Source organism: Haliaeetus albicilla, chromosome 5 (genome assembly GCF_947461875.1).
Source record: "Haliaeetus albicilla chromosome 5, bHalAlb1.1, whole genome shotgun sequence".
In the NCBI taxonomy this organism is placed as follows: Eukaryota; Metazoa; Chordata; class Aves; order Accipitriformes; family Accipitridae; genus Haliaeetus; species Haliaeetus albicilla.
The window spans coordinates 35,934,745-35,951,796 of NC_091487.1; the positions used below are offsets into that span (position 1 = coordinate 35,934,745).

General features: G+C 34.7%; 1 protein-coding gene across 13 annotated transcripts in view; it reads left to right on the plus strand.

Annotated features, from left to right (window-relative positions):
- Positions 1 to 17,052, plus strand: part of RYR3 (ryanodine receptor 3) — a 245,015-nt gene that overhangs the window by 136,127 nt on the left and 91,836 nt on the right. For 10 of the 13 annotated variants that reach the window (XM_069784114.1, XM_069784119.1, XM_069784115.1 and 7 more), the window contains 5 exons: positions 3,349 to 3,622; positions 5,487 to 5,601; positions 9,945 to 10,077; positions 11,103 to 11,206; positions 14,275 to 14,410. In XM_069784114.1, the coding sequence (XP_069640215.1) occupies positions 3,349 to 3,622; positions 5,487 to 5,601; positions 9,945 to 10,077; positions 11,103 to 11,206; positions 14,275 to 14,410 (762 nt within the window). The remainder of the gene's footprint in view (positions 1 to 3,348; positions 3,623 to 5,486; positions 5,602 to 9,944; positions 10,078 to 11,102; positions 11,207 to 14,274; positions 14,411 to 17,052) is intronic. The other 3 variants (XM_069784116.1, XM_069784120.1, XM_069784122.1) reach the window with 1 other exon arrangement.

The window sequence follows — 17,052 nt, forward strand, 5'->3', positions numbered from 1 at the left end:
CTGCTATTATAATACGAATCTTTCATATGGGACCATATATTCTGAAGATATACATTTGATTACTGGTCCTAGAACGGAAATCAGGAAATAGAATTTACTGGCTTGAACAAATGCCCTAATTCAATTGCCATGTTGAAACAATGAACCATGGATCTTTCAAAGCGATCTTAGTGTGGATGTATGAGAATATTAGTGTGAAAAGGTTAGGTCCCTGTTGAATAATACCCACTGTGCATTCAAGAAAAAAATAAGATGCAATTGTAGCATTAAGTTGAAGAATCACAGATTGTGTCCTTTAAGACTTTGTTCCTTAGCGTGCTACTTACACTGAAACCATAGAATGTTAACTTACTAGTTATTACTTACAATAGACTTCCCACTGGTTGTTAGCTCAATTTTTTACTTGTCTTTTAATTTTTGGTTACAGAATGTTTGGTTGCAGTACAGTATATTTGTGATTAGCAGTCAAAATGAATACTATTGCTGACTATTATTGAGATCATGTTGGAGTCATCACATTTGATTGTTTCTCATCTATTCTCATCTTTTGGCTGAGTTGCAAGGAGATCTTTTTCCTCAAGTGCAACAAACTCAGCAGCTTCTTTGTTTTGGTATAGGGCAAAATTGGGTAGAAAGGATTAGAGGGAAGGAAACAATGGATCACTCTCACAATACATCTTATTAGAAAAAGAGACTAAGCAGACTCTCCTAAACCAAGTTGCACAGAAGGCATAAGAGCAGCATAGAAAGAACTATATTCTTATTTCCTGAGGTTTTTAACTGTAATGCCTCTTAATGAATTATTAATAAAGTGTCAAATTTTGCAAGTGTCAAATTTTGCAAATGTTTCCTCTTTGCAGTTTAGCTAGAAGTCCTGAGAGTGTACTGCTGTGCTTAGACGTAGGCAAGTATATCTAAGTAGCTGGGAGTGGCAACTTGAGAAGTCTCTGGTTTCAGGCAGTAGAAACTGAACTGCAAAGTTCTGTATCTTTAAAAAATACTCAGATAAGAAATTAATCCTCTGAAGGAGCCTTATACACTCAGAACTAGAAGCACTAAGCAGACTCTACAGTTTTGGAATAATATGATGGGTAAGAGGCTGTAATGATTCAGAAGCTCTAAAAAACACAGGACCATTTTGTTGCACTTACACATGGGAACCTCTGCTTAGACAATTCAATATCAGGGAAACAATTGTTTTTAATTTGTTCATTTCATGAGAATGTGCTTCTTGTGGGATATTTGTAATAAAAATTGTAACTATCTTTTAGTTGTATGTATAAATATCTGATGGTTAAATCAAGTGTATAAAATCACCTTCATAACTGAGTCAATGCAAATAATAGTTTTGTTGCCGAAGTACGAAATATCTATTTAGAGTGAATTGTGGTATTTTCCCTCATCAAACAACAAAAATCCAAAATATCACGTTATTTTGAAAGTAATATTCCTTTCAATCCAACAAAAAATATTTATTTCTGGCAGTACTAAGGAAATGAGGAACTAGATTTGTAAAACAAAAAGATAAAAATTTGTGCACATTTTGTCCTTTAGCCCTGTGAGAGGGGCCATCACCTGAGCTATCAAAGACATAACATAATTTTACAGGAGGAAACCTTAACTCCTCCTTGAGTTTACCACTTCAGGTTGCTCTTTATCCCATGTTTATCCCCTTCCTCCCTCAGTCAGAACACCAAAGTAATTATATTCTTTAGTAAGATCACTGACTTTCTGACCTAAGAAGTGTGTTATATTTACGTAACCAGAAATCAGTGACACTCAATGAGTTGGAAAGTTATAGGTAATTATTAGTTAGTCTAGAAAAGAAGAATTTAGTGCAAGAATCAAAGAAGAGGAGATTGCCTTGTTGCAATAAAGAAGAAATTGTTTTGATTGAAGAAAGTTATACAGTGTTTTGAAACAAAGCTTGTTTACTATTTTCATTCATAACATGCATCTAAGAATAGGGCTGTCTTAATGAAATACAGAACCTGTGCCCACAGAAAAGAGCCTGTTTATTGAACAAAATCTGAGAATTAATGATGGTTTTCTATAAATACATCATTAAGTAAACTGTAAGGGAGAAGAGTGAAAGGATAGTGTAAACACAAAAATAAGTGGGTATATGCTAGCTGTAAATACTTTTGTGCTGGAAATTGGAAGAACTTTGGGAAAGTCAAGAGCTAACTTTGCTGGAAATAGAGGAAAGAAACTTGCATTGTTTTAAGGGGGAAGGTGATTATTCATGTTCTACTTGATACCAACAATGAACATTTGTTGGAACAAGGACTGGAGCATGTGTTTAGTTTTCAGGTAAATTTCCTAAACTCTGTGCTCAGAAGAATTGTTTTCAGGGTCATTGAATGTGTAATGTATACAACAGAACTGATTCAAGCAATATGCATCGTGTAGTTCCAAACAATACAATTTTTTTTAGAAAGCGTATTCCCAAGTGACAGTGACTTTCCCCAAACAGATGGGAAATACAAGTTAAATTCCCCTATTCTAGGTCCATTTGCATCTCCTACTCCTTAATGTGTTTGCATCACCATACAATTCTGAGATGTTTCCAGGTAGATCATATTTTTGAAGACGATGTAGATCCTTTGAACAACAGAATAGCTAAATATTCATCAAGTGAATTAGTAGCAAAAGCTGCTCAAGCCACCCTGGCTAGGCCCTAAATTGGATATTTGATTTAAAAAGGCAGCTATCTCATCCTTTTTTCTGGCAGTTTTGTAAGTTTAGAACGGATTTTATTTCCTCCTCCCCTCTGGCAAGATTGATTGGCAAGCTGAGCTCACATTCATGAGTATTTCTGCTGTAATTGAACTCATCCTTGTCAGCCAATAAACTGCTTACTGAAAACTTAATTACCAATTTCTGTATTCCAAACCTAGGCTGATGATCATCAAAAATACAATGTTTCTTTGGCATTATAAAATTAGATTTCAGTCATTCCTAATGAAAAAGTGTTTGTGCTTAGTGCTATTTTATAGATCTCGATGTAGAAAGGAAGGATAAATTAAAAGTTTAAATATAGCATTTAACTTACAAGGATGATTCTTAGAGTGATGATCAACTACAGTTTTCATTGCCAACAATGCTGGTAATGGCATGAACGCTAAGTAGGTGTTTCTTGTTTTCTAGCTCTCAAGAGCATCACACTTATCTTGAAAGATCTAAAAATTCTTTTTTCAGTTGAAAAATCCTGTTCAGTGTGCTTGTGTTCTTTTGCTCTCTTGTAACTGCCTCGTTGTCTACTGTTACCTAATATTTTACAATAATACATGTTTTTTACTTTTTGTTGTAATAGCTAGTAACATTTTATGCGTTTTATTCTTTTAGCTACGCTGAAAGAACTCATATCCCAGACTATGGTGCGCTGGTCCCAGGAAGATCAGATTCAAGATCCAGAATTAGTTCGGATTATGTACACCCTCCTTCGTAGGCAGTATGACAGCATTGGTGAGCTACTGCAAGCTCTGAGGAAAGCGTACACTATTAGTGCTGCTTCTGTGAAGGATACCATTAATCTGCTTGCAGCACTGGGCCAGATTCGCTCACTTCTCAGTGTCAGGATGGGAAAAGAGGAGGAATTGCTGATGATTAATGGATTAGGGTATGGAATTAACTTAATTTTATTTTAAAATTTGTGTTAAGCTTTTTGTTATATTAGTAAATTCTTTCATTTTAGATCCTGGATGAAAATCATTGCTGTAGTAAAATGCAAATATGTAGTAGAAATTTTCATTTTCACAGATATTTCCAAGATGGCTCCAATTGATCTCTCTAGCAGCATCAAATTTGTCAAGGTTTCTGTGAGCCAAGTTATTTTCTCATCTAGAGAAAATGGACTCCTTTTACTAAGCCTAATGCTTAAAACTTCATTGAAGTACATGTTTAGCAGCTCTAGAGAAAACAGATAACTTAAATCACTATTGGTGTCAATATTCCCAAACGTAAAGCTCATGTAATAGTTCATGCACGAGTGAATAAACTTGCTGGTGTCTTTTTAGTTGGAAAGTTGTGCAAGCAATTAGGTAGAACCAGCAAAGCGGTGTTGTGATCTGAAATATTTCAAACTGGTTAGTATTTATTATGTCATCATCAGTGGCAACTTAAAGTATTTGAACACGGAAGACTGCTTATTTTATCCTTTATAACATTAGAATTATAAGAAATTGCCTTTATGTAAGGCCTGCTGATGTGAGAATATTTTTTCTGCGTCTTTGCTATGAAATTACTTCTGTTAAGCAGCTGTATTATGGTGCATGCCTGCACTTCTGTTACTTCTCTTATGTGAATATTGCAGGATTAGGCCATTTAATGTTGAAAGGAAAAAAAAAGATTGCAGAAAATGAATTATTTCCATTAAAATGGTATATTTAAAGAGAGGAAAGGATAGTACGGTTATCTGAGAATTGTATTTATTTGTCCTGTACCAAGAACATTGAACAATTTCTTTCCTTTACAACAGTTGTAAGGAACTTCCATTATTCTTACTATTTCACTATAAAAATGGTATTGTTTTTGTAAAAATTGAAAAGACTAATCTCTTCAGTTGAATTGAGCAAGTCATTGTAACAGCTCATTAGTTAGTATGTGAGAGGATTACCTAATTTGTCCTTGATGCTGAGTTTGTAGAGTTGCTGAGAGTTCTAAGAGGGGTAAGGGGTAAGTTTTGTCTAAACTCAGCGTGTGTGTAGCTCTCTTCCCAGAGGTGCTGTACTATGAATCATCTTCCATTCCCAGTTTTCTGTATTTCTTTAAAGCAGGCATGATGTCTGTTATTTGCCATTTGTTTTTAACAGGTTGACCTGAAATGTTAGAAATCCCTAGATTCCCTATCAAAACACATAAATTGTGTTCTGGATTATGAAACCAGTATAGTGAATTCTAGAACATGTTGAGAGGATGGTGGGCAGAGTGAAAATGTTAGAATATTCCTATTTATGGGCACTGTATGCCATTTTACATCTTCTGGCAGATGGTCTTAGTTTTGGAAATACTGATACATTTAACAGATAACCATGAATTTTAAGTCTATTGTCATCTTCTCTGTGAACTGAGAAAATTAATTAAGGGGTGTTACTCCAGAGGCAACATTAGATTTAGATGTCTCGATCCCCATTCTTTACTTATAACAGAATATATTCTTTTTGACTTAGATCATCACAGAATGTATTTTTTCTTTATACTTAACAGATGGTAAGAGTAAATTAAAGATGACAAAATGCTATATTGAAAGCATTTAAAAGTTTAGATTCTTATTATATAGAATTCATGAAAATTAGAGGAATGACAGGATATTGAAATGTGAAGCATTTAGTTGTCAGGTGTTTTTGTACTATGCTGAAATCTAAGAATTTAAAATTATGTTACTACAGTGAATGCATATTTCTGAAATCTCTAATAATGCATCATTGATTTAAATTTAAATGGTGTTTCTTAAAAATACATTGTTGCCTTTTCTTCTGTTTTAGGGATATAATGAACAACAAGGTGTTTTATCAGCATCCTAACTTAATGAGAGTCTTGGGCATGCATGAGACTGTTATGGATGTGATGGTGAATGTGCTTGGAGGAGATAAATGTCAGGTAATTTCACCATAATTTTATAGTGTGTTTTGCATTTTGACCCTTTCCAAAAGTATACTAGGATGTTTTGGAAGAAGTATCTGAAGAGAAATATATCTCCGTCATGTAAGATAGATTTTGCTTGTCCAAATGGAAATATCGTTTATTGTTAAAAATAGAACAGTTTTTACAGTACTAGAGGGAGAACCCAGCATTCTTGGACTTGATTTTTAAAAAGCGCGAGAGAGGTTACAGGTGTTTCATCAGCCTTTTAATAGGACTTTAAAAGCTTTTGTTCTTATTTTAAATTAAATAGCTACATTAGCTGCATTTATGGGAGGTGTAGCTCTGCTAGGAAAATATACCTTTTCATCTTAGATAAAGTGTTATTAGGAATAAACTGTAATAAGAGACTAACACCAACTTAATTTTGAATGCTCAAATTCAAATACTTGAGCAATAATTTTCTTGCAGTGTTGTATTTTCCCATTTCTTAGCATTATGCTTAAATATATATGTGTTAGTTTAAAGGCAGAGTGGCATAAATTTTGAGAAACCTAACTGGACATTTAGGCTACTGAAGAAAGTCAAAAGTGAAGTGGGCTTATCTTCTTTCTTCTCTTTTATTATGCCTGATGTTTTTGTCCTATTGCCTCCCTCCCGAAAAAGGAGTCTCCTCTGATCCCAGTACTGCTTATCTTGTTTTCTTTTGTCTGGCCACTCATTCTTCTTATGTATTTGGAATGATTTTCAGTCCATTTTGCTACCTTGTTCTTATCTTGTCTCTCTGGCAACTTTTCATTACTTGAATGCCTTCTATGTGCAGCTACACCCCTCTTTCTTTGCCTTTTTGGTCACATAGTTCATATACTTCTGTAAAATACTTATACATTGTGTCTGGCTATACCACCATAGTGTTACAAAGTATTCACATACTGGGTTTAGTTATTCTGTTTTAATATGCTCACATTTGAGTTCAAGGCAAGCTACAATTAATTATAGGATTAATACTTTGCTAATTTATAGGTGTCACAACCCTCTTGTTTTTGCTACATCGTGTACATATAGGCAAAGGTGACCAAAAAAACTGCAAAACAACCACCCCACAGTGCCTTCTAATTCTATTAAAAATGTTTTCATTGAAAATTTTAGTAACATAGATCTACAAAAATACTTTACAGAAGTTAATGTGATATCCTTCAAAGAGAATGCAGACCTCAAATATTACTTGGTAACCTGGTGTTGCAGCATTTAATGTGTCTGGCTACCCAAAATGTCCTATTTCATGTCTCTGTCTTTATGAAATGTATGGGGAGAGTTAGGTATTTTAGAAGGGATCCAAAGCCTCACCTACTGAACTGGAACTGGCATAGGAGTAGAAATCTTATGAAGAAGTATGGACAAAAAAAAGGGTGTGTTTGGAATTTGATCTGTTCCCAGACTCCAGTGCCTCATTTTCTCCTTAAGTGTGGAAACATTCAGATACTCATGATTCAGAACCCGTAATTTTCTTATAGAGTTACAGGGCTACAGTCACGTCATGAAATAACACGGCAAGGCTTATTAACAAAGAGTTTTGCACACCATTAGCACAGATTTTAGATATTGCAGTGGGGAGATTTCGCAGAACAAACCATTGGGCAGGGAACTGTACAGGCAGAGAAGTGTTGCTTCTGAGTTCCAAGCCTGAAGTTCCCCTCACAGGAACTGCAACCTTGCAGCGAGAGAAAGTACTGCTTTTAAAATGATTGTCATCTGCTGTCTGTTGATCTTCTGTTGGCATGCTTACTACTAATCTGGCAGAGAAGTTTCCCTTGAAAGGTTGTCGACACTAGATGGAACCACTAGGCTGTGAGCTGGAAAAGGGTACATGTTTGTGCATGCTGTGGATCTTTCACTCTGCTAGGTAAGGTATTCTGAATAAAAAGGAGTAGGGCCAGAAATGGTGAGCATGCCTTGGTCAGCTATAGGTTTATATACTCATTGGAAATTCTCTGTGGATTTGTCCACTGAGTCGCTTATATACAGTTCAAGTATAGTGGTGGCATCAGGCACTAGAACACTGCTTTTCCTGCTCTCAAGCACTTTCCTCACAGCTAGATTGTTAGTATGTTCCCTTTTGGTTTTTCTTTCCAGCTTCATGGACATTTCTTTCTGTTCAGTGTTATAGCTTCAAGAGATGGAATGAGCAACCATGCAATGTAGTCTCTGGTTTAGGGACTGGGCATTTTCTTATGTTGTGGCAGCAGATGGTTTCAGGTAGATCTCCCGCTTCTTGGATTAAGTGGTTTTATCCTGAGGCTGCATTGAGACATAGCTCACACTTTTCTGAAGGAACGGTGCAAAGGTAAAAACTTGTCAGTTCAGACTGAAGAAAATTTATGCCAGGCTTCTTTCCAGCTATGCTATTAATACATGAGTCAGAAACAGATGAGGAGACGTGTGGAACATGATGTGGCTAAAGGTATCTCAGTACCTTAGAAGTATTTGCTAGTACTAGCTAACAAAACCCTGGAAAGGTACTTCATTGGTGAAATGGATATCCCAGAAGATACTCAGGCAAGCTTTCAGCATTACCATCACAGTTAGGTTTTGGTGTGTATCTTAATGCCTAAAATAGTTATTTTAAAGGCTGTGTCTTTAGGTCTTAGAATTTTGGAATCTTAATGTCATGTTGGTTTCTGGTATTGGTTGTTCATTCATTTTCAGAGAATCCTGAGAAACACCCTTTTTGGCTGTCAGAATTGAATCATTTTACTTCAAAATTATTTTTTACTGATTGAAAGTTTTAGAATTCCATATTCATATATATTCCTGTCAATAATAAGGAATTTTTTAAATGACAATTTTTAACAACATTGCTGTTACTGTAATTTTCTAAACAAAGTTATGTCACACATTCTGTTAAACTCCCTGTAAATTCAGGGGCTGGAAGCTTTGTTGAATGTTTTCATGAATGAATGAATGTTTTTTTCATTAATTTTCATCTACCCTACATTTAAGAACAGAAATCATATATAATGCTGCTTGTATCTAATAGCTCCTTCATGATGAAATAGACAAATGAGCTGCATATATTAGCAAAAAAACTGCCAAAGTAAAACTACAGTTAATCAAGTCTCAAAGTTAGGAAGTGCACCTGCTGTCTTGAAAAGGTAATACATATCAGATAGCTTTTAATTACATAATCACTTTTTTGCAAGATTGTTGTCTCATTAAGTGAAAAGGTTGCATTTCTCAGAATGAGTTAGTGTTGTGTTGTAAAGAAGACAACATTTATTAGACTTTGTTATAATAAAGTATAAGCAGTATTATATGTAGTTGAAAGGTATGAAGTGAAAGAGGCAGGATGTCATACGAAGAAAAAGACCCATGATACAGTGATTAAAATGCTCGGATATCACCTTGGATACTATAGAATATATATCTAACATATAGAATATATTCCCTCTTGTACCTAAAGGGTACTGGTCACATTATTTAAAAAAGAATTCTTCTTGATGGTAATAAATTTTCTCATTAATTTTGTGAGTATCCTTAGGACATAGATCTGCAACTGAACTTGACACTTTTTTAAAAGTTCTATATATGGTAAACTTAATAAATCAGACAGAAAAACATTTAAACAAGCTCCCATGATTTTTGATCTTGTTCTTTCGGCTCCTTTCAATAAAATGTGAGAATGGCATAACTTGTTCATCTCAGATGATGTTATGACTAATTGCAACTTGTGAAACATTCTTTCATGAGTGCTACAGATGAAATTATTTTCTTTTCAGAGGAGAAATCCTTGCATATAATGTGCAGCAAGTAAAGTATTGGGGTTTTTTTTCTTTGGTTTTGGTTTTAAAAGCATTGAATATTTAATGTAATTTAATGATTCATTTTATCAGGCCTATGCATTGAACAACGTAGGAGTCTTGTAGAAGTGTTTTATATGAAGACTGTATATTCTTACTGTAATATGGGTGGATAAACTAAGGTTTCTGAATATTCTTTACTCTGCTATGACCTAATGTTGGGGGTTGAGCTTGTTACTATAATGCTGCTAAGATACAGTTTTTGTATAACTGCATTTGCTGGTTTGCAGATTGCTTTGATGAGAAGTATGTCTCCATTTTTTCCCCTTACATGTCCCCTATAGTCCTCTGCAAAATGATTTTTCAACATTTTAAACCTAATGGCCTAATGAATACAAAATTTAAAAGGAAACATGGATCCTTTCTTGTTACAAGCAAAACAACTGTCAGCTGCTTATCACCTTGGTAACTTCACTATACTTTCCTTGCTAGCAGTGCAGGAAGAAGAATTGGAACAGATTGGTAATTAACATATTTCACTGCTTTGTCAACTTTCTTCTTCAGCAGATCGTTTTTCCTAAGATGGTGGCAAGCTGTTGTCGATTCCTGTGCTACTTCTGTCGAATTAGTCGTCAAAACCAAAAGGCCATGTTTGAGCATCTTAGTTACTTGCTGGAAAACAGCAGCGTTGGTCTGGGTACGTCATGTATCTGTAACAGCTAAAAGCAAGAGCAGGAGGAACTGTGATATCACAAGACTAGTATCTAATTTGTATAGCAACTTGAAGCATGTGATGGAGCCTCTCGGAAGCTTAAACCACTTTGTGGTTTCACCTCTAACTCCCATTTTTTTTTCCATTTTCCTTTCATCCTTATGTGTCTGTGAATTGTATTAGAAACAGAATAGTCTAAATCTGGTTTTGAACACCTTGAAAAATTTAGGATTCAATCCATACAGTTTGACATTTTTTTCCATTCAAAATAGTTGTGATTGGAAATCTAAGATTAAATTAACCCTTTATGGTGCTTGCCTGTTTCATCTGGTTTCATTTCCCTTCCCTCTAAAGTTTAGGCCACTGATGGGAGTTTCATATTTTTCCTTTGGGGCACTGGATGTATGTTTTTTAATGTGTGTGCATTAGATTTTGTAACACAAGGAAAATTGTCTTGGCTAGATACATAGCTTATATTAATAAGGTATAACAAGGCAAGATAACGTGATTTCACAGTGCTTTTGCTGTTCGTGGTGACCATTTCAATGCCTGCATTCGCCTATATTAAACACAGAAAATGGGATAAGAGTAAAAGAAACAAAACAAGTAACACTGAAGCTTGAAAATGTCTCTCTTAGCTGAACACAGGCGTATTTTAAAATATTGAATTGATAGGGTTGAGCAGAATTACATGGTTAACATATTGCTTTGTTAAAGAAATAATATAATATTCCTCTGATTGCCATGTTGTTAATACTGATTTCTTCACCTGCATTTAAAACCAGTGTGGTTGAATATGTTTATAGATATGGATGTCAGGTCAGAAAAAAATGTCAGCATTTATTTTAATGTTATTCAAAACAGTTAACCATGTTCTTGATTGAAAAACAGTGATATAACGTACTATTAGTATATTTATGTTCTAGATTCCAGTGTGATTACTGCCCTCTGCTGCATGACTGTGATTACTGCAAACTGAATTTAGTTACTGTATATTAACTTTCTTGCAGCGTTTCCTTCAATGAGAGGTTCAACACCACTAGATGTTGCAGCAGCCTCTGTAATGGACAACAATGAGCTTGCACTAGCATTGGAGGAGCCAGATCTCGATAAAGTAAGTGATGACTCTGACCTATTTACCTATTTATTAAATAGTGTACTTCTGCTAGAAGGGAAAAGGGCATGTTTGATCATCATAATTTTTGGATATGATCTTCTCAGAAATACTTGCTCTAGGTATGTACTGTCTCAAGGTAGGATTGACTGAGCAGTATTTTCCCTGATTTTGCTTTACACTTAGTGGGAATCACAGCAAAAGAGATTTTTTTTATATCTTCTGCATCCTTTCACTATCGTTATCAACTAGAAAGGATTACAAGGAAAAAGGTGTGAAACAGGAGAAAGGCATATCAAGAAACACTGTTTGGGGAGGAGCAAATTTGAGAAATAAGAGGAGAATGTGAAGAAAGGAAGCAGGTCTTTTGGCTTAAATAAATCATAGAGATTGATGGGGATGGAGGTAAGAGCTGAGAGAATGGAAGGGCAGGTATCTGAAGAAGGGAAGTTGGAACAGGATTTTAAGGGCAGTTGCAGTAGGAAACTGAATCCAGGGCTCAGGTTATTGGCAATGGTTAGAAATAAAGGGAAATGTGAGGAGAGGCAGGATGAACTAGAAATGGTGGGTAAAAGGATACAAAAAAATGGCATGAAAGTTCTTTGTATACCCAGGAAGGAAAACAGATTAAGAGATGGAAGACAGGTGCACGGTCAGAAGAGGAGGAAAGCAGGGAAAGGAAGTGATATGTGCTAGCATAGCATGGGGGAACAGAGAATAGAAGGCAGGGTTTAATATAAATAGAGGTGAACACCTAAGCACCTAAAAGCACAGGGAAAGCCTCTGTGCTGTATGGGAGAATCCTGTGATGAGAGTAGTACCAGTTGTGGGGGTGTTTGTGATCAGGATATGCTATGAGAGAGGAAAAGATGGGAAATGGACATAAATGGACATATGATGGGGATAGCTAGAAGACAGAGACAAGAATATGGGAAGGGTGTGAGAGAGCACAAGAATATACTAATTAGATAAGGGTAGCATTGAGATCAATCAGCAATTTTGTATCACCTGCAAAATTGCTGAGAGTGCAGTCTGTCTTGTCATTAATAAAGATATGAAACAGTATTGGCCCCAGTATCAACACTTGGGATACACCACTAGTGACTGGCACGCCATCAGTGACTATCATTTTCATGGAAAGTACTGTAGGGAAAGTCGCTTAAACTGAATTTCACTGTTGACCATTACTGCATGTTCCTTATTTACTGATTGTTTACCTTGGAATACTTGGCACCATACAAGTGCTGAATGTTCAAACAGTAGCAGATATTAGCTGCAACATATGCAGTATTTTATGCTGAAAAATCAGGCTGAACGTGTCTCAGACTGGGCTTCCCAAATTCATCAGTCATTTTAGTTGTAAGAATGGTAACAGATTAGGTGTAATTTATTGACTCACCAAAGTTAATATCTTCAGTGCAGTATGTGGATGTTACTCAGTAAATAAACCTATATACTGAATAACAAGAAAAAACAAATACTGTATAGCTATCAGTTCGATGAATGTGGCATATATACCCTACTCACAGAATGATACAGCGTTTCTGTGTGACTAAAGTTTGTGCCATAAAGCCTGTGTTCAGTGCAAATAAACTACACATAGACGACTTAACTTTTGAACTTTTGCCATTGCAAATTTGATCTCTTTTTAACTGCAAATGTATGAATGTGTGGAAGGTAGAGGATTGCAGAAGAAAAGTATCCCACGGCCTGATGACATGCCGTAGTAAACTGAATAGGTTAAAATTATGAGGTTTGGTGGTAGCATAAAATCTGATAAGAGGTGGAGAAGAGATTTTCTCTAACGGTTTTCTCTCATTCTATACAAGCTGCATCACTAGACTCCTACAAGTGTGTATTCACTCGTATCTTCTGAACGGATACTGGAAAACTGTGGAGTCCTGTTAGGAATTGCATACTTTTTTCACTGAGTGCACTGACTAACTTCCTTATTGCATACTGGAATAAGCAAATTTTTCACATCAGCCCATTTTTCCGGTGTTGCAGCCTTTTAGAGGCAACTTATATGCTGTATCAGCAGAGGTACAATTCTTCTTCCGGAATTCATAACTAATTTCTCTCTTAGGGCATTAGGTAATGACTAAGTATGATCTCATGGATGGTGGAATTGCTATAGGATGCTTAAGCAGAATAACATATCTCCCTTTTCCAAATACAAAAACCTATCTCCCTTTTGCCACCTGTTTTTGGCTGCCTTCCATTGTAAGAAATGATAATTTACATCTCTTCTTACAGGTTCATGAAAGGTTCCTGATATTCATTATCTATTTCAAAATATATTTAACTACTATAATCATGTTCATATGTTGTCCTTCGTGTATTTTAAATAAAAACAAAAATCACATTTGTGCAGTTATCTGCAGATTTCCTTTTAAATGATTGAGAAATCATTCTGTACCTGTTTCAGAAATTCAGTTTACTGTAATTAATGAAATTTGTCATCATTTCTCAAAGACTTCTTTTACTTAAAGGTATTCTTCTTGATAAGAAATGCTGTGTTAGGAATTTACATATTAACAAAAATTTTAATCTTTCTGGTTTCAGACTCTTAAAACTGTTCAGTGATACTTTTCATTCTTCTGAAAAATGTAATTGTTTGCATATCTGTTAAAATTGGAATAAGCTTTTGATGCAGTATTTATTTTGCTGTTGTAGCAAATTAGCCATATATGGTTATTGATGTGATTTTTAAAGTTGCTAAATAATATTTTAACTGTTGTTTATGTACTGTAAAAAAAGATCTGAATTCCACAATATTTTATGCTGCTTTTCACATTCCACATTTGCTCATGATCTTGTATTTTTGTGTCATCATATAATTAGGTAACTTCAGAAATAAAGAGTGCTTGACTTTTTTCATCATCATCAAAAGCAAGAACTAGAAGCTAAGACTGACAATAATGAGCTATGTTGGTAGTTTCTCAGGTGAAACACCTAGTATCTAAAAACCTTGTTATTAAGAAAGAGACTATGTTCATTTTGTTTCATAATTATTTTTAGGAATTTATTTCTAAGCACATGAATAAACGATTGCTTCTGTATTGTAGGTTGTTACCTACCTGGCGGGTTGTGGCCTGCAGAGTTGTCCGGTATTGCTGGCTAAAGGATATCCAGACATTGGATGGAATCCGATAGAGGGTGAACGTTACCTGTCTTTCTTAAGATTTGCAGTTTTTGTTAACAGTAAGTGTGACTTCTTGGCATCCAAATTCCATCAAAAGGTTTCCTTAAAATTACTTTTCTAACCATAAAAATGTGTTAATAGTTGAAGAGAGGTTAATGCATACTGTTCTCATTACAAATACAAGATTATTGGTATCTGATGCTTACTGTAATTTTTTAATCTTCATAGTTGCATTTTTTCCTTTTTTTGCAATTTGCATAATTTAATAGAGTAACCTATTAAGGTAGCAAATGATGTTAGGAATTCTTTCAGTAAGTAAACTGTGGTATTTACATATACCACATATGCTGATTATAAACATAACCAGTGAGCACTGATTTTGGACCTTTCTTGGCCACTATGCCACTGGGAGAGTTAGGGGTTTGTAATTAAGCCATTTTGCATTACAAAAAGAAAATTTCCAACAGGCCACATGTTTACACAGTTCTGAGGGATCAGTGTTTGTAAAGCACCCTGACTGTGTACGTTAAATCTGATGTCTTAAAAAAAGAAAATATCTTCTCCTTTAAAAACTGTCTTATACTTTCTTCTTTGGGAAATTTTCTTTTGAAATTTATGAAACAAATACGCTAAAATCAAATTTAGATTATCTGAATGCCACTAAACAAAAAGCATCCTCCAGTTCGTGTGGATTTTTTTCATAAGAATAGTAATTTAGATTAGAGATTAGATGAGATCAAAAGATTTGTCTGTTCACCACCTATCTGGTCTGCCAATATGCAAGGTGTTTTAAAGGACAGCTGGGGACAGCCAGAAGGGAAATAATTTTAAATGGTCTAATTTTTAGATTTTGGCTTTTCTATTCTCATACTATTGGTCTGAAATTAGCAAATAATACCTGAAACAGAAACAACAAACATGTTTACTGTTCAGTTCAGTAAACACACCTGAAGTATGTTCATTGGTTGATAAGCCTGTAGCTATTGAGCGAGCTGCCAAACTAATTTGACAAACTGCTACAATATAAGAAATGTAGAACAAGTAGTCATTGAGTTAATAAAGAACATGGTTTTCATTGTTGATTTTATAAATAAATGTTAACAGTACTTTGTATAATTAGATGAAGATAACTTTGATCTTACTTGTGATATTTTACTTAGTATGAAGAGTAAACTTTGCTGGATGGACTGCTTGTCAGTAGAATTAAGTTTTAGTTTCAAGTGTTTCAGGTGCTTTTTTTCTGACAAACAGTTATGGCTGAGGTTTTGAACCTTCTCATTATGACGGTTTTGGAGACAGCACTTTTGAAAATCAGATTACTAATTTCTCTGTGTCCTTTGCTTGAGAGGACAATTGCAAATATAAATTAGTAAAATATTTGGGTTGTTGAGATAAAAGCAACAAACGCACACTTGTAAACACATGAATGAATTTTGATTCTGGCCAATGAATCCTTGGAGTAACCAAAACTTCTTCCAGCAAAATTCTTCATTAACTTGGCCTGTGAGTTAAATTAGAGCAGGCTGCAACTTATTAAAGCTATTTTCAGCAGTTTGGTATCCCATCAGAAGGGATATGGAAAAGAAATACATATACAGAGAAGGTCAGAATAAGATTCTAGTGGCAAATGCAGTGTACAAGAAATTGTAAATTGGAAATGTAAGAGACAAAGTAATTCTTGATAAACTTTTATTGACTTCAGTAGCAACATTAAAGATTAATTTGACCTCTGTGCTTAAAGTAAGTTTCCTTCCTGCACATTTTAAATTAAAACTACCTGCAAGGGGCTTTTGCTGATATGTGCTTCCTTTTACTCTAAATTGCACTCCTCACAAAGCTATCACTGGTGATCAGAAAAGCCTGAATTAAGATAAATTTTTAACATCTAGATCTAAACTGTATTGGAAATGAGCCACTCAAAACAATATTGGTAGTGCTTTTATTAAACTAAAAATTAATAGCGTTTTATAATTTTGTTTGCATTTGCTATTTGATTCTGCAATATGGATTCAAACAGCCCCTTTCAGTTTTTAAGGGAGTTTTGTATTTGCATCCTCAAAAGATACATGAAACATGGAAGGATTCAGGAGCATCTGGTAACTGTAGCTGAATGTTATGCATGTTTTGATGATCATTTGTATGTCTATAGAGAGGTATATAGTGAATTTTTTTTAAATTAGATTTTACTTAATTCATTATTTTAAAACTCTTCACTTAGAAGGTTTTAACCAAATGAAACTAAAATTGCTGACTTTAAGATGTAAAATCCTGCTTTTTCTCTGTGGTATGAAAATAAGATGAATGAAAAGAAGAAAGAATGAAAAAAAAAAAGACAGAATCTGTGCAAAGTCAGTAGTTAGGGTATAGAAACATAGAATCATTTAGGTTGGAAACGACCCTTAAGATCATCAAGTTCACTTAGAAGGTTTTCACCAAATGAAACTAAAATTGTTGACTTTTGACTTTTAAGATGTTAAATCCTGCTTTATCCCTGCAGTATGAAAATAAGATGAATGAAAACAAGAAAGAAGGAAAAAAAAAAAGACAGAATTTGTGCAAAGTCAGGGTATAGAATCATTTAGGTCATAAGAATCATAAGATCATCGAGTCCAACTGTAAACCTAACACTGCCAAGTCCACTACTAAACCACGTCCCTAAGCACCACATCTACATGTCCTTTAAATACCTCCAGGGATGGTG